Source organism: Hyperolius riggenbachi, chromosome 9 (assembly GCF_040937935.1).
Source record: "Hyperolius riggenbachi isolate aHypRig1 chromosome 9, aHypRig1.pri, whole genome shotgun sequence".
NCBI classification, from domain to species: Eukaryota; Metazoa; Chordata; class Amphibia; order Anura; family Hyperoliidae; genus Hyperolius; species Hyperolius riggenbachi.
This window is the reverse complement of record NC_090654.1, coordinates 93,359,243-93,383,980: the sequence shown is the minus strand read 5'-3', so window position 1 is coordinate 93,383,980 and position 24,738 is coordinate 93,359,243. Positions and strand designations below refer to the sequence as shown.

Sequence of the window (24,738 nt, the reverse complement as noted above, 5' to 3'; positions counted from 1 at the left end):
ATGGGGTAAAACAATACATTTTTATCTGACAGATTAACCTTGATTCTCCTCAGGACCCTTATTCAATTCAAATTTTTCCCTAAAAAACAGATACTTACCTAAGGAGAGGGATGGCTACGGGTCCTATAGAGCCTTTCCATTCTCCTCAAAGTCCCTGCATTCCTCTGCAGGCTCCCCCGTTAGCAGTCTCCAACCAACCGGTCGTAGACTGCTCTCTCACGCTTTTGCTCAGGCTCCAAGAGACGGGCTGCTCCGTACAGCGCACGCGCGAGTGCCCTCTCTCATGCACTCGCGCGTGCGCATTACAGTGCCACCTGTCTTCGGGAGCACTTTATTTCCCAAATACTTTTGAAGTCTCCCGTGGTAAGAGATTTGAACAGAGAAGCCTGCGGGGGAACGAGGGGACTGTGAGGAGAACGGGAAGGCTCTATAGTACTCAGGGCCTTTCCTCTCCTTATGTAAGTATCTTTGCTTTTAAAATCGCTTCAGATTTACTTTAAGCCATCAGCAAGCAAGAAAATACAGTAATTTTGACAGCTCTTTTTAATCTACTTTTTTTGAAAAACGATTTTAAATAGAAGATCTAAAATTATCGCCTAGGAGAAAGTGAATTTAATAGGGGCCCCTTCGCCTTTTTTCAAAATCCATGACAACAGTATGTTGCTACGGTGTCAGTTAGCATCACATTGCCGAATGAGTCACACTGGGTTGATACTCCCTCACCTCTCTCTCTAAAGCCTCTAACACACTTGATGGTGGAGGCACATGGCTACTTGGCTACTTAATTCTTCTGGAGGGACATAGCAACTTAGTTCTTGTATCTGGGGGGGGGGGGGGGGGAGCATAGCTACTTAATTTTCTTTTTCTGGGTGGCATAGTGGCTATTCCATTTTGGTATCTTAGAAAGCCAGTTGGTTAACTCTGGTATCCAGGGGCCACACAGATTGTGTAACCTGCAGTAATAAGCCAGGCTGCCTCTGCGACTGTAGAATGAATTGCAAGTCTTCCAACTTGTCTGATAAGCTGGGAGGCTGGAACGGGGGCCCAAGTTCATTGCTCTGCTTGGGGTGCTGTATGGTCTTTATTCAGCTCTGAACACTAGTGCCCCAATGTATGAAGCAGGAGATCTCCCACTATATGGCTGCAATGACCATGGCAGCCATGTTGCCTCCTGTCAGACTGAGAACTCTTGTAATAATAATGGCGATGGCAACCATGTTGCCTCCTGTTAGATTGATCACTCCTGTGACAATATTGCTGATGGCAGCCATGTTGCCTCCTGTCAGACTGATAACGCCCATTACAATATTGGCAATGGTAGCCATGTTGCCTCCTGTCAAACTGATAACTCCTATAACAAGGCCCGGATTTACCTCACAAGAGCCTATAGGCACAGATGTCCTGGCATTTTAGACTTCGCCCTCCATGAACCTAAAAACCCCCACCGAACTGCATCACAAATTTGCTCGCTGTTCCATCTCCCTTACTTTCCTTGCTCGCCATAGGTAGCTACAGTTGGCTAAAGGTAACTAGTGGTGCCCCAAAGTATAAGGTAGCTAGAAGAACCTCGGTATTAAGTAGCTAGAGCTGCCCCTGACTGAAGGGAGATCTTGTCAGTGAAATGTCGAGCAAGTAACCTCTCATTTACACTCTCATCAGGACTCTGCATGTGGAAGGAGAGGGCAAGGCATTTGGGGAAGGGAGTGAGCCACCTTTCCATCATCAGGCGCCTGTAGGCACGTGCCTACAGTGCCTTATGGTAAATCCGGGTCTGTCCTTAACAACATTGGAGATGGCAGCCATGTTGCCTCCTGTCAGACTGATAACTCCCATAATAATCTTGACAGTGGCAGCCATGTTGCCTCCTGTCAGCCTGATAACTTCCATAACAATAGAAATGGCGATGACCCCTTTTGCATTTCTTCAGAGATGACAAAAAGTGAGATTTACATGCACACATTCTTATTACTCTTATACAGATACTCTGTGATATACTGTATGCAAGCAAAATATGAACATTCACTTTCTATTACTGCAAGTGTACGATTATTGGTGGTCTCGTTGTTTTTTCCTCACAATGGTGAAAGCATGTAGGACTGTATGTGCAGACAGAGTACCAGACACAAGTTCAGTGAGGGGTTACTGGCGGGATTCACTTGTAAAATTACTATTAATATACAGCCATTGTTTTCAAGCAGAAGCCAAACTATAAACTGCATATGAAAACAATGAACAAGAAAACATAAAAACGAAACAACAAAAAGATGTTAAGAATCATGAGGCTTCTCACTCTGCAGTATAGTCATTAACCACTTAACGGAATGGAAAGACTTAAGCTGGCCACTAACGGTCCAATTCCTAGCGAAAAATCGTTAGAGCGATCAGAAATTCTGATCGGATTGGTTGTAAATAATCTCCATTGGATTTTCTTGGTGGTCGTGATAGATAGGAAGCAAAGATTGGTTAGTTGATGGTGTAGTGAACGATTTTTCGTCCGATCAGAATTTCTGATCACTCGAATGATTTTTCGCTAGAAATTGGACAGTTAGTGGCCACCTTAAGTGAAGAAGGTATAAGCAGGTGCATAGTTGTTGGAAAGAAGATCTGTGTGATAAATCAGACATCTTATCCTGTTTTCTCTGGAAAAAGGCCTTTTGCCTGGCTTTCACACTAAGGATCTTTTCATTTCAGTAGCTTCTGAGTCTTGAAGTACCCCTGAACTGAGAGCGGGTTTTAACACTCATTAATAATGTTTTGTTTGCGGTGCTTTGACATATTTTACAGCACCATTCTTACAGTCCATTGCCCCCAGAGGTCCCTGCACTACACTGTCAAAATATTTTACTAGGACGAATTTTGAATATGAACAGGAAGAAAGTGGCAGTTCCCCTTCGCTGTTTTCCATAGGAAAGCCCCTTTTATGCCCGATAATGCCCACTAGTTGGTTGAGTTCCCAACCCCATACCCACTTTATCCCGTAGTTGTTAATAACTTGTGAAAAAATAAACTCACAGCATAACTCACCAACTCTGGGTTTCCCTCGCTGTCTTTTCTGTCCTGTCAGCTCTTCCATTCCACTGTAGTGTTCATTCGTAAATTCCAGCATTTCCACAGCAATGGCGCTGACCCGGAAGTACTTTTGGGTCACCGACATTGCTGTGAAAATATCAGCATTTACGAAAGGACACTGTGGTGGAACGGGAGAGCGGACAGGACAAAAAAGACAGCGAAGCGGACCCAGAGTTGGTGAGTTGTTAATTTTTTTTTTTTTAGCAGGTTATTAACTACAGTTCATGAGTACTTGTGTATGAGTACTTGAGTATCTGAAGGGACATGTGACCTGATGAGATAAATATAGGTACATATAATACTAACCCTACTATTGAAAATCTCTGAAGTCCCTTTCTGTTTTCCAATACTTTTAGTTGTTATCTTTGTAAAAGAGGTTGACAGCTTGCCTAATCCAGTCTGTTTCCAGAAAAGAAAATAGAGACTATAACAGCTGAGAGACCGTGATATAAGACTTCTAATGATGTTTGACTGCAGTTGAGTTAAGCTCAAAGGGTCATTACCTCTCTTTCTCTTCCAGCTTAGCAAGGCAGAGAGTGGATTTTAAGCAGCTACTGTGACAGTCTGATGCAATCTTAAAAGTTAAGCCATTTAAAATGAAAATAAAAATAAAAATAAAAGATTCATTTCCATGTTAGTAATGTTCTATTTATCATCCATACTACACATAGAGTTAAATATAACTGTATACACAATAGATACCCATCCAAGGTAATCACTTTTCCAGCCAAGTTTAATCCAACGTGCGTTGTACGTAGCTGTACATGGAACAAGGAACAGCCAGTGGAGGTATAACTTGATCTGTTCTTGCTCACTGGCACAGAATATAGTTAAAGCAGAGGATCATTTTTCTGAAAGAAGTTTCCATATACCTGTCACTTGTGGTATTATCACAGCACGTGTTTATGCACACTTCTCTTATCCCAGTTTACACCAGTAGTGACAAACTTTTGTAATACATATAGCATTACTAAGTGACTTGATGTTTTACATCTGCGGCCTGTTCGCTGTTGACAGATAGGCCGGAAGGTGAAGCTCAGATGGAATACCCTACTCGGCTCTTCGAGTCTGCGGCAGACTGGGAGAATGAAATAGAGAGGCTGGGAGCGAGTGCCTGGAGAGTAACACCCCTGAATGAGCGCTGTGACACTTGTACCAGGTAACATGGGGGGATATGGTGAACACTGACACTGCTGTGGGCCTGCCTGATGCATATATGTAATATGCTATCTACACATCAAGTCTAATGTGTGTTATCTGTGATCCATTCCTATCCCGTGTGTGTCCAGATCACTGATCCCCAGACCTGACATACAGATAACAGATCACTGGCATGTATGTCATATAAGAAAGGCTGTTACATACAGCCATAGACAACACTGAGAGCTGTGGATGCATGGAGATCAAGGGAAGTTGGCAGACTACCAGGCATGCAAAGGAGTGCTGATGAGCAGAAATGTACTGTATGCAGGGGCGTAACTACAAAGTATGGGGCTTAGCTGTGTTTTTCAGTTCTGGTCAGGAACCAGTCCGACGAAGGCTTTTTATAAGTCGAAAGCTCACTGTTTATCCATCTCTAAGTTAGCCAATAAATGGTATCATCCTGATTCAAAACTTCTAGCAAAACTGTGACGGGGCCCCTCCGAGCGTAATGACCTAATTACGATTTTGCGAAATTTCGCGTAATTAGTGTAATTACGATTATGGCCGTAAGTACATAATCGTAATGAAGAAGGATTTCGCGAAATTTCGCGTAAGCGTAATTTTCGCGTAATTTTCGCATTACAGTCGTATCATACCGTAATTTCGCATTAAACGCTACCGTAATTTCGCGTTAAACCGTAACGCTCCGTATACTATAAAAAGGCCGCCGACTTTAAGGGTTAATAGCAAAGCCCCCTTAAATGCTAAGAGCCTCAAATTTGGAGAATATATTAAGGAGATCAGGAGGAATAAGAGGAAAAATTTTTTTTTCAAAAAGACCTTATAGTTTTTGAGAAAATCGATGTTAAAGTTTCAAAGGAAAAATGTAAACATTTAAAAACCCGCCGACTTTAACGGTTAATAGCAAAGCCTGCTTAAAGTTTAGGAACACCAAATTCCCAGGGTATATTAAGGGGATCAGTGGGAATAAGAGGAAAAAATTTTTTTTCAAAAAGACCTTATAGTTTTTGAGAAAATCGATTTTTAAGTTTCAAGGGCGAAAATGTCTTTTAAATGCGGAAAATGTCAGTTTTTTTTGCACAGGTAACAATAGTGTATTATTTTCATAGATTCCCCCAAGTGGGAAGAGTTTTACTTACTTCGTTCTGAGTGTGGGAAATATAAAAAAAAAACGACGTGGGGTCCCCCCTCCCAGACCTCTTTAACCCCTTGTCCCCCATGCAGGCTGGGATAGCCAGAATGCGGAGCACCGGCCGCGTGGGGCTCCGCACCCTGACTATACCAGCCCGCATGGTCCATGGATTGGGGGGTCTCGGAAGGGGAGGGGCAGCCAAGCTTTCCCCTCCCCCTCCGAGCCCTTGTCCAATCCAAGGACAAGGGGCTCTTCTCCACCTCCGATGGGCGGTGGAGGTGGAGGCCGCGATTTCCTGGGGGGGAGGTTCATGGTGGAATCTGGGAGTCCCCTTTAAAAAGGGGTCCCCCAGATGCCCACCCCCCCTCCCAGGAGAAATGAGTATAGAGGTACTTGTACCCCATACCCATTTCCTTTAAGAGTTAAAGTAAATAAACACACAGACACTTAGAAAAAGTATTTTAACTGAACAAAAAACATAACCACGAAAAAAGTCCTTTAATATTCTTAATTAACCATTAATACTTACCTGTCCCTTTAAATAAATGATCCCTCGCAATATCCTCGGGAATGTTCTATCAGTTACAATGTAACAAAGTTATTACAATGTAACAACTTTGTTACATTGTAACTACGCCGCACCCGACGCCACTCGCCGCTCAGCCGCCGCATACGCGTCCGTGCAGGACGCTAAGTCCCCGCAGCTCCCGCTGTCCACCCCGCCCACATCTGTCACCCACATGTCACCCACATGTGGGTGACATGTGGGTGACATGTGGGAGAGGCGGGGAGGGCAGCGGAGCCGGCAGGGACTTAGCGTCCTGGACCCGACAGAGCTCTGAGCTATATAGCTCAGAGCTCTGAGAAGCATCTTTGTATTTGGGCTCCAAGGAGCCCCATTGGTCCTTAGCAGACCAATGGGGTTCCTTCAAATCAGAAGGAACCCCATTGGTCTGCTAAGGACCAATGGGGCTCCTTGGAGCCCAAATACAAAGTTTTCGAGAGCTCTGAGCTACAGCTCAGAGCTCTGTCGGGTCCTGCAGCGCAGACGCGGCGGCGGCGGCGGCGGTGAGTGACGTCGGGTGCGGCGTAGTTACTATGTAACAAAGTTGTTATATTGTAATAACTTTGTTACATTGTAACTGATAGAACATTTCCGAGGATATTGCGTGGGATCATTTATTTAAAGGGACAGGTAAGTATTAATGGTTAATTAAGAATATTAAAGGACTTTTTTCGTGGTTATGTTTTTTGTTCAATTAAAATACTTTTTCTATGTGTTTGTGTGTTTATTTACTTTTAACTCTTAAAGGAAATGGGTAAGGGGTACTACAAGTACCTCTATACTCATTTCTCCTGGGAGGGGGGTGGGCATCTGGGGGACCCCTTTTTAAAGGGGACTCCCAGATTCCACCATGAACCCCCCACCCAGGAAATCGCGGCCTCCACCTCCACCGCCCATCGGAGGTGGAGAAGAGCCCCTTGTCCTTGGATTGGACAAGGGCTCGGAGGGGGAGGGGAAAACTTGGCTGCCCCTCCCCTTCCGAGACCCCCCAATCCATGGACCATGCGGGCTGGTATAGTCAGGGTGCGGAGCCCCACGCGGCCGGTGCTCCGCATTCTGGCTATCCCAGCCTGCATGGGGGACAAGGGGTTAAAGAGGTCTGGGAGGGGGGACCCCACGTCGTTTTTTTTTTATATTTCCCACACTCAGAACGAAGTAAGTAAAACTCTTCCCACTTGGGGGAATCTATGAAAATAATACACTATTGTTACCTGTGCAAAAAAAACTGACATTTTCCGCATTTAAAAGACATTTTTGCCCTTGAAACTTAAAAATCGATTTTCTCAAAAACTATAAGGTGTTTTTGAAAATTTTTTTTCCTCTTATTCCCACTGATCCCCTTAATATACCCTAGGAATTTGGTGTTCCTAAACTTTAAGCAGGCTTTGCTATTAACCGTTAAAGTCGGCGGGTTTTTAAATGTATACATTTTTACTTTGAAACTTTAACATCGATTTTCTCAAAAACTATAAGGTCTTTTTGAAAAAAAAAATTTTCCTCTTATTCCTCCTGATCTCCTTAATATATTCTCCAAATTTGAGGCTCTTAGCATTTAAGGGGGCTTTGCTATTAACCCTTAAAGTCGGCGGCTTTTTTATATTATACGGAGCGTTACGGTTTAACGCGAAATTACGGTAGCGTTTAATGCGAAATTACGGCATGAACGAAACGCGAAATTTCGCGTTGAAAATTACGCTTACGGTATTTTCAATTACGATTTTAATGGCAATTTCGCTACGCTAATTTCGCATCGTAATCGCAAATTTCGCATGCGTAATTATAGTAATGCGAAATTACGAAAATTTCAGCTCAACTCTAAATGTTCATACCCCTTCCCTTGGTGACCCTCACATCCTGGCGACCCATCTTACATCATAATCATGATCTTAATTAGGGATGGTCAATGAGATGCAAATAAATTTGAGTTGATGCAGAATTATGGAAATTTTGCATGCAAATTTATGTAGCTTGAAAATGAATCAAATCAAATTCCGCTGAGGTGAAATGTAATTGGTCCACATTCAAGCTGAATAAATTTGTATAGAAAATTTGCATAACCCTGCATCAACTCAAAATGTTTTGCATCTCATTGACCATCCCTAATCTTAATACTCATAACAAGTGTAGCCCCCAAAACACCTGATCTGGAGGATGGTCCCCTGTACCGGAGGGAGTGAGTAGAATATGAGCAGAAATTGTACAGAAAACCATGCAGTATGTGGAAAAAACTGACATGAAGTGTTTCTGTAGTCAATTGGAATAGAGAATTTTTTCAATCAGTATGTTGGATCTAAAGATAGAAAGTGCCCAAATCTGTGACCTGTTTCTGGGAACAATTGATAATTACCTTCTGATTACGGTACTTATCATCCAGCACATCTAATCAAATGATCGCATCTGAGGAAAATATTCTTTCAGAACCTTTAACCTCCTTAGCGGTATGCCTGACACAGTGTCGGGCATACCGCTCTCTCTCCTCAGGGGTCCCCCAGTACTAATTTAACGGTTTGCCTGGTTGTAAAAGCTTTAGCTAGCAGTAGGCTAGCTAGTATATGTAACCGGCACCCCCCGATCACCTGATCCAGCCAGTTAATACATTACCCAGCCTGCCTCCAGCGATCAGCACAGCCTCCCTGGACAGCTCGGGTCTCTCTATGGGGAGGATCGGGTCTGCGCATGATGTCGGTGACGTCATGTACGATCCTCCCCATAGAGAAGAGCAGAGCTGTGTGGGGAGGCTGGGCCGATCGCTGGAGCCAGGCTGGGTAATGTATTAACTGGCTGGATCAGGTGATCGGGGGGTGCCGGTTACATATACTAGCTAGCCTAGTGCTAGCTAAAGCTTTTACAGCCAGGAAAACAGTTAAATTAGTCCTGGGACTCTAAAGCTGCAAAACCTCCTGAGCGGCATAATGCTCAGGAGGTTGAGCTAGGGGTGCGCATTATATTTTCACTCTACGGGCATTTTTTTAATTTGTTTAATATATTGCCTGCTGTCCAACTTTAAAGGGAACCTGAGGTGAGAGTGTTATGAAGGCTGCCATAAACAAGCAATCTTGTTAGACTTGAGTCAGGGCACCTGATCTGCATGCTTGTTCAGAGTCTATTGCTAAAAGTAATAGAGACACAAGATCAGGACAGCCAGGCAATGTGCATTGCTGATGCATCAAAGATCATCTGGATGCCAGGCCACTGGTATTGACCTGATCTGCTGCATGCTTGTACAGAGTCTATGGCTAAAAGTATTAGAGGCACACGATTAGCAAGATTGCCAGGTAACTGGTATTGCTGAAAAAGAAATAAATATGGAAACTGTCATATCCCTCACAAGCCAGATCCGCTTTAACTGATGTTATTATGTGTGCTGTTAGTGGTATAATACACCATTACTTAGAAATTTGATAAACTCTTTGGTCAGTTCAAACGCTAACAGAACTTTAAGAAAAAAGCAGGCAGTTTGTTTGATTATGTAATCTTGTCTTTCTCTTTGCTCTCCACTTTAAAACAAAATATGGCCTTTTGTTACTGAACTTTTGTCAAGTATACGATGTATGCATATATTTCTTTGAGCCACAATAAAAATATTTAAAAACAAATAATACACCATTACAGGAGTAGTGCATAGAAAAATGTAATATTAAAACTGGGTTTATTTAGTCTAGAGAAAAGACGCCTTAGAGGGGATCTAATTAAGATGTATAAATACATCAGAGGGCAATATAATAGCTTGGCGGATGAGCTTTTTGTCCCTAGGCCTTCTCAAAGGACTAGAGGACATGATCTGAGCATGGAGGAAAAACGTTTTAGTCATTTATTTAGGAAAGGGTTCTTTACAGTAAGAGTGATCAAAGGAGTTATCCGGGCTGCGCAGTCCGCTCCCGCCAACGTGGCGGTGATTGACAGCGCCGCTCGCGCAGGCGCAGTACAGAGTGACCTGGAGGTCGCTCTGACGTCATCGCCGGGGACCGGGACGGAGCTCCGGCGAATGGCTGTGCGCAGAGGTGCGGCGAGGGAGGTCCTGGGAGCTTGGGGCTGGAGGAAGCCCCTGGTAAGTAGCGTTTATTTTCTTTATTGAGCCCGGATCACTCCTTTAAGATGTGGAATGCATTGCCACAGGAAGTAGTTATGGCAAATTCTATACCTGCATTTAAAGGGGGCTTAGATGCTTTCCTTGCGTTGAAAGACATCCATGGCTACAATTACTAGGTAATGCCCAGTGATGTTGATCCAGGGATTTTATCTGATTGCCATCTGGAGTTGGGAAGGAATTTTTTTCCCTTTTGGGGCTAATTGGACCATGCCTTGTAAGGGTTTTTCGCCTTCCTCTGGATCAACAGGTATATGTGAGGGAGCAGGCTGGTGTTGTACTTTGTTCTCTGATTGAATTCGACGATGGACGTTTGTCTTTTTCCAACCCAGATAACTATGTAACTAAAACTGAAAACTGCAGTTTGGGAATGCAAAATGTGGAAGATGTTATAGGTTCAGTTTACACTGGTAGCTCAGCATGAGATGCATCCCCATCACAAACCCAACCAAGTTTACTAGCGCCTTCAATTTTTGATTCTACTTCCTGAGCTGACTAAACCAGCGGGTTTTTTGTGTGGTGGGTCAGTTCTGACAATTCTGTTTGAATTTCAGCCTCTCCAAGTTCTTTGTGGTGCCCTGCAAGATCCTGGACAATGACTTGAAAAAGACGTTTGCACACTTTCATCAGAGACGCATAGCTGTGAGTACTGAGCTGATTTGTAGTTGTCATAGCTCCCAAATGCCCCTTTTTCTGGCGGGACACTCCCTCTTTGGAAACAAAGTCCCTCTGTTCCACTGTCTTCCTTATTTGTCCCTCTTTCAGAACTGATGCACAGATCTATGTAAATATATGTATTTTTCTCCTGAAAAAATGTTTTAAATTGACTCTAAATTTTATTGTCATCCTTTAACCACTTCTCCTCCCCCTGGACAGGTAACTGAGTCCTTGCAAAATCCCTCTTCTCCTTGCAGGGACAAAGTTACTACGTTCCTTCCTGTGGCGTACTCCCGCTAGCTCCCCCCCCACCACCCTTCCCCCCTACCCCCCCACACGCTTGTTAACGCCGCCGACCGTTAGATGGGAGATTAATTATATAGTCCCCGTGTGAATGACTGCAGCCATCAATGAGAGGGCACCATCATTCTCAAGAACCGATACTTACACGTCCACGCATTACTTCATGTTTGCATAGTAATACTACGCACAGGAAAGTTGTGCGCGAGGACATCTTGTGGACAAATAGTAAAATGACATCTACAAACATTTTTTTCCATTAACAGACTTTTTTTTACATTTAAAATTACTCCCTTACCTCCCACACTTCTTAATAGTTACCCCAAAAAATGTTTGTAAAAACAAAAAAAAATATTTAGAATGTTAAACAAAATACATAAATAGTTACCTTAGGGACTGAACTTTTTTAATATGTATGTCAAGACAGTATATCACTGTATATACTATTACTTTATAAATTATGAGCTTGTAATTAGTGATGGACGCTAAACTGAAAGAATGCACCTTTATTTCCAAATAAAATATTGGCGCCATACCTTATACTAGGGAAATTTGTAAACGTTGCAATAACCGGGACAAATGATCAAATAAAATGTGTGGGTTTTAATTATGGTAGCATTTACTATTTTAAAACTATACTGGTCGAAAACTGAGAAATAATGATTTTTTTCCCATTTTTTTCCTGTTAAAACAAAGAATAAAATAATTATTAGCAAAAAGTACCCCCCCCCCCCAAGAATGCCTAATTGGTGGTGAAAAAACAAGATATAGATTGTTTCATTGTGATAAGTATTAATAAAGTTATAGGCGATTGAATGAAAGGAGTGCTGACAGGTGAAAAATGCTCTGGTTTTTTAAGGGTATAACCATTGGAGGTGAAGTGGTGAAATTACTATGGGCTTGATTCATTAAGCTGCACATAAAGTAGCTGCATCGCTCTCTGCCTAGTAAGGAGTGTGCCTTCCCTTAGTTACGTGAGCTGCTTCCATAGCAACATGCGTAACTTTAAATGCGGGTGGTCCTGTGAAGAATCGATACCGCGATACTTCACTAGCGGTCTCTACTAAGTCATTTAAAACCACTTAAAGACCAGGGGATTTTCTTCTGATCAGTGCTGCGTGGGCTCTCCAGCCCGCAGCACCGATCAGGAAATAGCCAGGGCGATCAGACTTACCCCCTTTTTTCCCCACTAGGGGGATGGCCTCCTGGGGGGGTCTGATCGCCGCCGGCTTGCTGCGCTTTGTGGGGGGCTCTTCAAAGACCCCCTCCGCAGCGTTTTCGGCGCTCCGTCCCTCTCCTTCCTTCTCCCTCTTCCTGTGAGCTGCGCAGGACGGATATCCGTCCTGCGCATTGAAGGATAGGCTTCAGCCTATCATATGCCAGCGATCCCCGGCCAATCAGAGGCCGGGGATCGCCGATCTACGTCATGACGCTGCTGCGCAGCAGCGCCGTATGATGTAAACAGCGGGGATTTCTTCCCCGCGTGTTTACATTTTGCCGGCGAGCCGCGATCGGCGGCTCTCCGGCTGTTCACGGAGACACCCGCCGTGAACTGACATGGAAAGGCCGCTTGATCGAGCGGCCGTTTCCATGGTAACCCACTTAAGACCTGCTGGCGCCTATGGGCGTTAGCTGGTCCTTAAGTTAATTGTCATAGTAGCGGCTGCTAGCGAAGAACTGCTGTAGCGATACTTCACAGGACCGTCTGCATGTAAAGTTACGTGCGTTGCTATAGAACCAGCTCATATAACTAAGGGAAGGCAAGCTCCTTACATGGCAGCAAGTGATGCTAAGTAAGGCGTGCATAACGCGCTCCAGCACATTTAGCCCCATATTTCTTATTTTTAAATGTTATTGTGAAAAAACAAAACTAATGATGATAGAATTGACCAGTGTGGTTTAAATGACAAAACAACATTTTCTCCTTTTGAATTCTTTGTGATATGCGTAACTAGGGTTGTGGCTGGGTGTGGCTAGAGGTGTGGCATGAGCGTGTCTTAAAGAGACTCTGTAACAACAAAAACGTCCCCTGGGGGGTACTCACCTCGGGTGGGGGAAGCCTCCGGATCCTAATGAGGCTTCCCACGCCGTCCTCTGTCCCACGGGGGTCTCGCCGCAGCCCTCCGAACAGCCGGCGACTGTGCCGACTGTCAGTTCAATATTTACCTTTGCTGGCTCCAGCGGGGGCGCTGTGGCGACTTTCGGCACGGAAATAGACGGAAATACCCGATCTCCGTCGGGTCCGCTCTACTGCGCAGGCGCCGGAAACTTGCGCCTGCGCAGTAGAGCAGACCCGACGGCGATCAGGTATTTCCGCCTACTTCGGCGCCGAGAGGCATCAGAGCGCCTGCGCAGGAGCCAGGAAGGTAAATAATGACGTCACCGCTGCCCGGACTGCACGGAGGGCTACAGCGAGACCCCCGAGGGACGCAGGACGGCGTGGGAAGCCTCATTAGGATCCTGAGGCTTCCCCCACCCGAGGTGAGTACCCCCCAGGGGCCGTTTTGGCGTTACAGTTCCTCTTTAAAGTGTCCCTCTTTCTTGACTCAAAAAGTTGGGAGGTATGTCCTTGCACTTGTATTTTAGTGAATATTTAAACCCCTATTACAACTACATTTTGTGTCCAATGTACAGAGATGGTGCTGGCATCACCCCTGCGGAAGTGACCTGCTGAGATCTGCAGGATTTCAGACCAACACAGATCCTGATAAAGAGGACCTGAGGTAAGCAGGACAGGAACAGCAGTTTGTATATTATGAGGGAAGACATTGGCCCCTATTCTATTCAACTTTTCTAAGTTTTCTCCTAGGAGCTATTTTCGCACTTTATCAATAAAATGCTTTTGAAGCCACTGGCAAGCATGAATAATTTAGACAGTACTTTCATTCTACTTTATGGTACTTTTTCAATTTCCGGGTGCTAAAAATATATTGTAAAGAGAAAATGTATCTCCAAAGAGAAAACCTCTGAAATCTTCCGCACGTACAGGAACGACGGGAATCGACGGAAACAATCGATTTCGGATGGAAATCGATCGTTTGGTCAGCGTTTGCGCACCAATTTCACAGCCGATTTGATCACAGTGATCGAATCGGCTGTATATCGGTGGGAAAATCGGTAAGTGTATGGGCTCCTTTAGAGTATAATGCAATGTTATAAATAAAGCTGTATAACTGAAATTAAAAATATGTGACGCTTTCCTTTGCTACTAATGATCTATTATCTGTACTACACATACAATTCATCATAAGTTTTTTTTTCGTTTCAGTGTCACGTTAACAATTTCAGCCGCCCAGACGTGAAGCTCGCATCCGGACGCGCTGCTTACATGCGCTTCGGCGCGCCCCCGTGTCCCCGTGGTGTCCGCCGCTAGCCCTGGGCATCAGTGAAAGGGAACATGGTTCCCGATCACCAATCCCTGTCACTGCAGAAAAACCGAAGCGCTCACGCATGAGGATTCAGTACTTCTGCCCGAAAAAATTCCGCATCCCCCTTGTACTTCCGCTTAGCGAGAAGTACAAGGAGGGAAAACGAAGGCCAAATAGTAAAACTACATCTACACATTTTTTACATTACAATTTACACATTCAGTAACATTAAAAATGACCTGTTTATGTCCCACACCAAAATATTACCAAAATAAATTTTTTAATGAAAAAAAAAATACAATAAAAAAAAAAAAAAAAAAAAACATAAATAGTTACCTAAGGGTCTGAACTTTTTAAATATGCATTTGAAGGGGGTATACTACAATTTTTTTTTTTAATTATAAGCTTGTAAATAGTGATGGACGCAAGAAGGAAACAATGCACCTTTATTTCCAAATAAAATATTGGCGCCATACATTGTGATAGGGCCAAAATTTAAATGGTATAATCGAGGCAAATAAAATACATAGGTTTTAATTATGGTAGCCTGGATTATTTTAAAGCTATAATGGCCGAAAACTAAGGAAATAATGAATTTTTTCCATTTTTTTCTTATTAATCCTGTTAAAAATGCATTTATAAATAAATAATTCTTAGCAAAATGTACCACCCAAAGAAAGCCTAATTAGTGGTGGAAAAAACAAGATATAGATCAATAAATTGTGATAAGTAGTAATAAAGTTATTAGCGAATGAATGGGAGGTGAAAATTGCTCTGATGCATAAGGTGAAAAATCCCCGCGGGCTGAAATGGTTAAGCAGTCTTTTAGCCATTTTAGGACCACAGGCTTACACCCTCCTAGTGACCAGGCCATTTTTTACAACTCAGCACACTGCTGATTTAACAGTGTGCTGCACGGCCATACAACCTACTACCCAAATGAATCTTGCCCGCTTTTTCTTGCCACCAATAGAGCTTTCTGTTGGTGGCATCTGATTGCTGCCACAATGTTTTTTTTTTTTTTAATTAATTCGCAGCTGGCAGGTTGTTTACGGAGCAGAGCGCATGCATCAGTGCGCACAATTCCGCTAACCTCTGCCCCCAGGACTTGACACTGATAGGCGTTATGTGGTCCCGGGGAACCACCTTACCGACGCTGATCGGCGTTAGGCGGTCAGGAAAGGGTTAAAGTAGATTATAGACAAGAAAAAATAGGTACTGCGGTAACATATGCAACACACCCTGAACTTTTACTTTAATCTTAAAGAATTTGCCTTCACAAATCATCAAAGAACAGTGCGGTTATTATCACATATAGTGCTTCAGCATACAGAATGTTACCCCTCCTTCTAAATACATATTTCTGGTTTACACAAAGTCTTCAACTTATGCCACACTTCCCTAATTACACACCGTTGTATGGTTGCTTATGTATATGATGAGAGGCAGAGCATGTGCTATAGGACAGCCAATGCAGGCGCTGGCTGGAATTGAAAACAAGTTTCTCTGGTCATGAAACTCTGCAAGAGTATCCTTTGACTGTGGGTGGTATAGTATCCCGTAGCTTCACTGAATGGAGCAGATGTAAGCCGACACCCATGCTCTCTGTTCAGTTACATGTCACGACCTCGCTCCTATGATTTCTTTGAAACTGCGTATTCTGTTACAACATTGTGTCCGTCAATAGTCGATACATGGACCTGTAGACAATACCCCTCCCAACCCCATTTAACTTAACCTAAACATGAATGACAGACAAAATAAGACTTCAGAGCTGGCATTTCAAATGCCGTGGCCAATTTTATTTGGTAAATATAAATGTAATAAATTAAGTGAAATAAATAAATTGAGGTCGATGAACCAACTTTAATAAAACCTTGCATAACCACTATTCATTCATATCTAACTACCACAGTTTAGATATGCTATTAACATCACCAAGAAAATACGACCCCAATACTTGACGACTCCAAACTTCCAAATAAACTTGACCACGACGAATCCATTTTTTTTTTTTTTTATTTTAAAAGGGGAAAGGGTGGGTGGGGAGCTCACCTATGCCACAGGGGTGACAGGCAGCTAATGGGGAACGGACCTCCTTTATATACACCTAAAAACTCCCTGATTGGTCGGCCTAATCTTCCTTCAGGCCTAGCAACACCTGTCTAAGCATATCTACCTGCCCTGCCGACCAATCAGAACCTACCAAAGGCTCCCCTGCACTGCAGTACTCTCCCAGCCAATCAACATCCAGCTCACCTCAGAGAGGGAAATTGAACTGGATGTTGAGGAATTCCTGACAGGCCTAACTACAGCTTACCTCACACATATACTAATGGTGATTGTCACAGGCCCATGTGTGGCCTGCCTAATTGTTTGGCCCCTGTCATTCCCAGGACCAACACTTCACTTTGTCTGTCATCCATTGTCCGAGTACATTATTGTGGACAATTTTTTTTATTAAAGTTGCCATTTAGCGGTTTCATAACTTTTTCTATATTTAGTATGTTTGTTCAGCTTTCAATATGTGATCACACAATATCCCCACCCATGATGATAATAACATGGATACCCATGTTTCCCATTCACAGTTTTAAATGGCAGTGTTGGGCAGGAAAAGGTGCTGCGTCGAAGAGCCTGAGCAATCCATCTATTTGGTCATGTGACAACACAGCTGACAATCACATTCAGCACCTAATTCATTCAGACAACAAGACAAAATAAATAACATATGCTTTTCTCCTGGCAGACTCAAAGCACCAGAGCTGCAACCATTAGGACACATTCTATAGGCAGTAGCAGTGTTAGGGAGTCTTGCCCAAGGTCTCCTCACTGAATAGGTGATGGCTTACTGAACAGGAAGAGTTGAGGTTTGAACCCAGGTCTCCTATGTCAGAGGCAGAGCCCTTAACCAGTACACTTTCCAGTCATAGGCAGGTTAAGTTCCGCTTATAGACATTTTTTTCCCAAAGTTTTCCAAAGCTCTGACCTGCAATACTGTGGCCTGTCTCTAACTCGCAGCCACTAATTGGTGGTGCTGGTTGTGGCAGTGCAGGTGGGTGTGGCACATTTTTTTATGAAAAAAAAGCAGCATGGCACATTATGGCCTAGGGGGTGAGTATTACTAACACTGAGACCCACTGTTTCTGGCACCATTTAGAGCCTTACATGACAGGCTCTGTCTTTTTCACTGAGAGTACTGTTTAAGACAAAAGCTTTGGTTCACTCTAGAGAACACTAGAGAATGTAAGCTATCCTGCAATCCTAGTCTTGATAATTAAAATCGATGTTGACTAGTAGTTGCACTTTGGGTCCTACGGGAGGAAATCGCTTTACAAATGTTTTGTTGTAGTTTAATCTCTCACCGCAGTCATATCAGGACATGATCTACTAACATAAATTAGTGGTTGTATGACTGTAGTCATCTGCATGGACTAGTGCAGCTAGAGCTGGGTTTATCAAAGGTGTGTTGTTACTACTGTGTGTATGGCTGCAATTGTACAGAAGTAGAATAATGAAGGAGGCACTCCAATGGCGAATAAACTTGCGTTTATAAATCAAGTAGCAAAACACGACACAACATACTTATGCACAACAGTGCACCACACCCTTCATGGAAGACTCGCCCCCTTTGGTCAGCTGACCAAATGACATCAATAGTCCAGATTAACCCTTTCAGGGTAAGTCCATAGTCCAATCTTGATGGGCACTACACCTCAAGTGTCTACCCAAAGAACCACTTGAGATACATAAGTGTAAGCAAACATTCAGCATCAATACATATAGCAGACATTAAGCCATCTTTGCATAGACTCACTACCCCAGGGATGAGAATGTTCCCTCTCTCCACCACCCACCAAAACGATGACAAGTCATCACGACCTGGAAGAGAAAACACAACAGGGCATTAATTACAAAAAGTATTTCATACTGAACATTTCGTTCAAACCTCTAGGCGCGATGCAATCCAATCTTCTCTTCCATCGCGCCTCTTTCTGAAGAATTGACCTTTAGGGATTGCTTTGATTAGATTCCTATTATGGAAGCTATCTATTATGGAAGCTATCTGTTATGGAAGCTATAGGAAGTAGATAGCTTCCATAATAGGAATGTAATCAAAGCAATCCCTAAAGGTCAATTCTTAAGAGCCAGGAGGATTGCATCCACTGAGGAAGGATACCAGTCTGCAGCAGAAAGACTCGTTAGTAAATTTACTTCCAAAGGGTATGATCGCAAAATGCTTGATAAGGTGAAGAGTGAGGTGGGAGGAGTTACAAGAGAGTCCTTGCTGGAGAATAGACCTAGACAGGATCGGGTGGCTGGCCGTATCCCATTTGTACAGACCTACTGTAAACAGTTGGGTTTGGTAAGACAGGTGGTGAATCGGTATTGGCCAGTCTTGCAACAAGACCCAGTGTATGGGGAGATTTTTAAAGAACCTCCGTTTTTTTTTCATTTAAAAAGGGCAGAACTGTCAGGAATTTGGTCAGTAAGGTGGACAAATCACAAAGATGTGTTGAGATGAGTAAACTTACTAGGAAAAGAGGGACGTTCCCGTGCATAAACTGCAATTGTTGCAACGCAATTATTAAGGGGGAATACGTGTGCCATCCGCATACTGGTAAAAAAATTGGGATAAAATCCATGTACACTTGTGACAGCACTTTTGTGATTTATGCACTGAAGTGTCCCTGTGGGCTCCTATACATTGGCAAAACTACCAGAGATGTTAAAACAAGAGTGCAGGAACATAGGGGCTCGATCCGTGGGTTTAAGCGAGCCGTACTGAGCAGTCACACTCCGGTAGGCAAACATTTTTTTGACCGAGGACATGGAGTGTCACAGCTTAAATGGATGGTCTTGGATCATGTGCCACCACCTAGAAGGGGAGGAGACAGGGACAGGTTGCTGTTGCAGAAAGAGGCGCGATGGATGAGAAAATTGGATTCCATCGCGCCGAGAGGTTTGAACGAAACGTTCAGTATGAAATGCTTTTTGTAATTAATGCCCTGTTGTGTTTTCTCTTACAGGTCGTGATGACTTGTCATCGCTTTGGTGGGTGGTGGAGAGAGGGAACATTCGCATCCCTGGGGTAGTGAGTCTATGCAAAGTTGGCTTAATGTCTTCTATATGTATTGATACTGAATGTTTGCTTACACTTATGTATCTCAAGTGGTTCTTTGGGTAGACACTTGAGGTGTAGTGCCCATCAAGATTGGACTATTGACTTACCCTGAAAGGGCTAATCTGGACTATTGATGTCATTTGGTCAGCTGACCAAAGGGGGCGAGTCTTCCATGAAGGGTGTGGTGCACTGTTGTGCATAAGTATGTTGTGTCTTCACGTGGTTGCATGTACACTTGAGAAAGGGGTCTGCCCCGAAACATGTCGTGTTTTGCTACTTGATCTATAAACGCAAGTTGATTCGCCATTGGAGTGCCTCCTTCATTATTCTACTCGTATATGACTGGTGTGGAGTGGTGACCCACGGAGGGATTGAGCACCGGCGGACCAGGCGAAGTGACCTGGTGGAGGGCTTTACTCAGCATCTTTACCCTTGAGTGCAATTGTACAGACTCTAAAGCTGGCCATACACTGGCCCGATTTCCCGCCAATCGACAGCAGATTCGATCACTGGGATCGTTCACGCAACACGCTAATTTTCGATCGGTCCCGTCGATCGCGCCGTGCTGAAAACTACCGCCGATCGCCGCGGGTAAGGAGCGCATCGCTAGCGGCGTACGACTGACGCAGGTGTACATTACCTGAAACTGGCTCCCGGCATCTTCTCCGCATCACCTCCCGGCTCCCGGCTGGCATCTTCTCCGCATCAGCTTCCTTATCTCGGCATCCAGCATAACTTCTTGTGTCATTGCAGTGACAGCGGAAGTACAAATAGAGGGCGCTCTATTTGAACTTCCGCTGTCACTGGAGTGACAAAGTTATGCCGGATGCCAGGATGCGGAAGCTGATGCGGAGAAGATGCCCACTGGGAGCCGATGCGGAGAAGATGCCCGGGACCAGGCTTCAGGTAATGTATGCGGGGGCCCAGGGGGCGACAGCGGCAGGTCAGTAGTTTGTGAACGGTTTCAGGCTGAAATCGATTCACAATCTGTTTGCAGTAAAGGCAGCCATACGATCCCTCTCTGATCAGATTCGATCGGAGAGGGATCTATCTGTTGGTCGAATCTGATGGCAAATCGATCAGTGTATGGCTACCTTAATTCACTAACCAGTCTGCAATATCCTCTGCTATGCCATCTTAGTAAGGGCTGGTGCACACCAAGAGCATTTCTGAACACTTTTAAAAATGCTGGTGCTTTGAAAAGCGCTTGGCTAGTGTATTTGAATGGTATGGATCACACCAGAGCATTTCTGCGGATTTCTGAGGTGATTCAGCCTCAATGTTAAGGATAGGAAAGTGGAAAATCGCTCTGAAAAGTGCTAGATCAGAGCGATTTTTCCAACCATTTTTGTTATAGAAGCTGTCTAGTTACAGCTCTACTGTAAGAAAAAAAAATGCTACACAAAAACCCTCCAAAAATCACAAGGCATGATTAAAAAATCGCTAGGCACATGCCAAGAATCGCTCTGAAAAATCACTTCTAAAAGCGCTGAGTGTTTGCGATTACGCTAGCGCTTTTTGGTGTGCCCTGGCCCTAATTCAGCCTCAAAGTGTGGTGTAAGTACAGGTCAAAATAATCTGATATTTACAGTTTATTCAAAATTCCTTTTTATTTATTTATTTTATGTATTTTATCTTGCACTTAATCCATTATGCAGTAGTCTTATCCATTTCTGATTTTATTTTCTAGGTCGATGCGGTTGCTGCTGTTCGCCACCCATTCCCAGTGTGTGGTTATCGACACCACTGAAGATCTCCCTTCTGTCTCCGACATCCAGATCTCCTGCCTGAAGCTGCGCAACTTGTGTGCAAGCGGTAAGATCATCCGCATTGCCCTTCATTGCTGCATTTCTTGTTTTGCCTTTATTATATTCAGCAAGGTAAATGGCAATGACTAAGGCCTGGAACCCACTGAAAACCGCAAACGCAAAACGCAACCGCTAGCGTTTTGTCTGAGCGGTTTGCAAGCGGATTCATGCGCGTTTTTGGTCGTGTTTTGCAACATTGTATTTTTTTCCCCAGCGGGTGCCTAGCGTTTTGCGTTTTGCGTTTTTATCCTGATTGGTCCTGTGAATTATTTTTCATTTTGTTACAGTGTGCTGAACCGCAAAACGCTAGCAAAACCGCTCAGTTTAGGTTTTGCTGAGCGTTTCCGCTAGCGGTTCAATACTTTACATTGAAGCGCTAACGCTCCCAAAATGCTGCACGTCCTGCGTTTGCGTTTCTGAGAAACGCAAACGCTCCTGTGGAAGTTGCCCCATCCATTAACATTAGCCCAGCGTTTTGGCAAACTGCTAGCGTATCGCAGTGCTGCCAAAACGCTGCCAAAAGCGCTCCTGTGGGTTCCAGCCCTAACACAAGATTGGATCTCTTTTGCCAGCTTTGAATAGCTGAGCCTCATTACTCTTTGCTGTAACACCTCACTCATACAAAATAACCACTACACAACAGTGATAGGAAAATGTAATGATATTGAGTCAGGGCTGTATATAAAGATAATGCCTCCCCAGGCACCCCTAAGTGCAGCATTAATGTGTTTAGCGAGAAAATTATGGAGGCTGCTATATTTATTTTCTCTTAAAGTGGACCGGAACTCTTGTACTGGACAGAAGGAAAACATAACAGAAATGCACCCTGTATGTATTTAAAGAGTTTAGCCTGTGTAATTCACCTTCATTTGTGTCTAGTCACTAGTTGTAATTTGATCTCTCCCCTGTGTCACATGACTACCTATGCAGATAAGCCCATTTGAAAATACAGGCTGTAAACAATATGTCTGCTTCCATGAATCAGGAAGCAGAAACTGTGCAGATTTATTTTAGGATTTGTATCAGCTGTAACAAAGAAATGTTTTTGTTTAAAGGTTATTATGCTGTTGTGTATCTTTTAGAGCAAAGAGGAGTTTTGAGTTTAGGTCCACTTTAAACAAAACCAGTTGTCTGGCAATTTTGCTGATCCTCTGTCTCTATTACTTTTAGTCATAGACCCTGAACAAGCATTCAGCAGATCAATGTTTCTGAAATTATTGTCAGATCTGACAAGATTTGCTGCATGCGTGCTCTAGTGTTATTCTCACACTACTGCAGTCAAAAAGATTAGCAGGGCTGTTAGGTATGTGGTATTGTTTAAAAGGAAATAAATATGGTAGCCTTCATGTTCTTCTCACTACAGTTGTCCTTTAAACATTGCTGATCCGCTGCCTCTAATACATTAAGCAAGAGACGCCGCGTCAGTTCACTGGCAGCAGCAGCCCGCAGCTCCGGCAGAGCAGGGCTACGGTAAAATGGTGTCAGAAGCCCTGCTCTGGAGAATTCGAGAGTGCTCTGCAGGGCTTCGGGCGCCATTTTCCCATAGCCCTGCTCTCAGTGCGGGAGTTTTAGTTCAGGAAGCCGGGGACGTTGCTGGCTGGTGGCTGCAGAGGATCGTAGGAGCTGCGCGCCAGACGGAGGCCAGGACAGGAGGTCTTCTGCAGGTGAGTAAATTTTTATTTTTTTATTTAACAGGTGTAGTTTCTGGTCAAATCTGCCACACGATTGAAGTGTTTTCTGGTCAAATCTGCCACGCGATTGAAGCGTTTTCTGGTCAAATCTGCCACACGATTGAAGCATTTTCTGGTCACATCTGCCTACATGATGGAAGTATTTTCTGGTCAAATCTGCCGACATGATTGAACGTGTTTTCTAGGGCAAATCTGCTAACGTGGTTGAACGTATTTTCTGGTCAAATCCGCCACATGATTGAACGTGTTTTCTGGGCAAATCTGCCGACATGATTGAACGTGTTCTCTGGGCAAATCTGCCAGCATGATTGAACGTGTTCTCTGGGCAAATCTGCTGACATGATTGAACATGTTTTCTGGGCAAATCTGCCACATGATTGAACGTGTTTTCTGGTCAAATCTGCCACATGATTGAATGAATTTTCCGGTCAAATCTGCCGACATGATTGAACGTATTTTCTTGTCAAATCTGCCGACATGGTTGAACGTATTTTTTGGTCAAATCTGCCACATGATTGAACGTGTTTTCTGGTCAAATCTGCCACATGTTTAAACATATTTTCTGGGCAAATCTGCTCACATTACATGTATTTTCTTGAGAAAACCTGCACAATTATGTGAATTTTCTTGGGAAAGGGACACCAAAACTTGGGCCCACTGTCTTTGCGTTGCACTTTTAAATTACAGTTAGCTCCGCCTTCATCCGATCATGGCCACACCCATTTTTGCCATGGCGCGCCGCAGGTTGTAGCCACACCCATTTTTTGCTGCGACACGCGAGTCATCGGCTACCCCAGAAGTTGGTCCAGCACCTACATAGCACATAAAAAAAAAATCCTGGAGCTGCCACTGACATTAAGTCATAAATAAGCATGCAGATCAATTGTTTCTGACTGAAGCCTGACACTGGATTAGCTGCATGCTTGTTTTAGGTGTGTGATGCAAACACTACTAATGCATTAAAGATCAGCAGGGCAGCCAGGTAACTGGTTGTTTAAAATATATATATATATATATATATATATATATATATATATATATATATATATATATATATATATATATATATATATATATATATATAATTTTCACATTACATACCATACTATTTCTATCTTTTTTGTTGTTTATACAAACAGTAAATACAATTCTTGAATTTTCCAGCATGTCCAATCGCAAAAATCCGAATTGGAAATTCAATTCGATTTCTTTGTTGAATTAAAAATTAAAACAACCTTTCAATTGTTCTGTATAAAATGGAACAGAAAAATTGTAACATATGGCAACCTTAAGTGAGATTTTTAACATTATGGATACAGATTGCAAGGCACCAAGGCCTGATCTATAGCATGTTTTATTGATCTGCAGCCCTGGTGCTCAGCATTAAACACTCCTCTTCTGGGAATCCAAGTACCAGTGATTAGCCTTGAATTGAATAGCGCTTTGATTTTCTTGCCCTCAGTTTCCGTATCTGAATCTCTGAGCAATTTGCAATGGATCCGGAGGAAGTCCAGAGGAAAACAAAGTGTTTCATATTAGAGCTGCAATTCACAAGGGCAGATAAAATGCTTTATGCCTCCATTAAACAATCTTCAGGTCAAATGTGGAATCAATAATTTGTCTGCGGGTTTAACCACCTGATGTTGATATAATAGAGGCACTAGTAGGTGAGTGGCTACAGCTTTCAAGTGTCTTATAGTGCTTTATTACATGCAGGCATGCACTCATTGGAACCCCTCCACAAAGAAAGAAACCACAATAGTCTGAAATTG

At 43.5% G+C, this 24,738-nt stretch overlaps 1 protein-coding gene across 6 annotated transcripts in view; it reads left to right on the top strand.

Annotated features, from left to right (window-relative positions):
• The window catches only part of MTMR11 (myotubularin related protein 11), a 191,311-nt gene that overhangs the window by 114,723 nt on the left and 51,850 nt on the right, over nt 1-24,738 (top strand). For all 6 annotated transcript variants that reach the window (XM_068253201.1, XM_068253198.1, XM_068253202.1 and 3 more), the window contains 4 exons: nt 4,087-4,228; nt 10,572-10,659; nt 13,609-13,697; nt 21,158-21,282. In XM_068253201.1, coding sequence (XP_068109302.1) covers nt 4,087-4,228; nt 10,572-10,659; nt 13,609-13,697; nt 21,158-21,282 — 444 coding nt within the window. The remainder of the gene's footprint in view (nt 1-4,086; nt 4,229-10,571; nt 10,660-13,608; nt 13,698-21,157; nt 21,283-24,738) is intronic.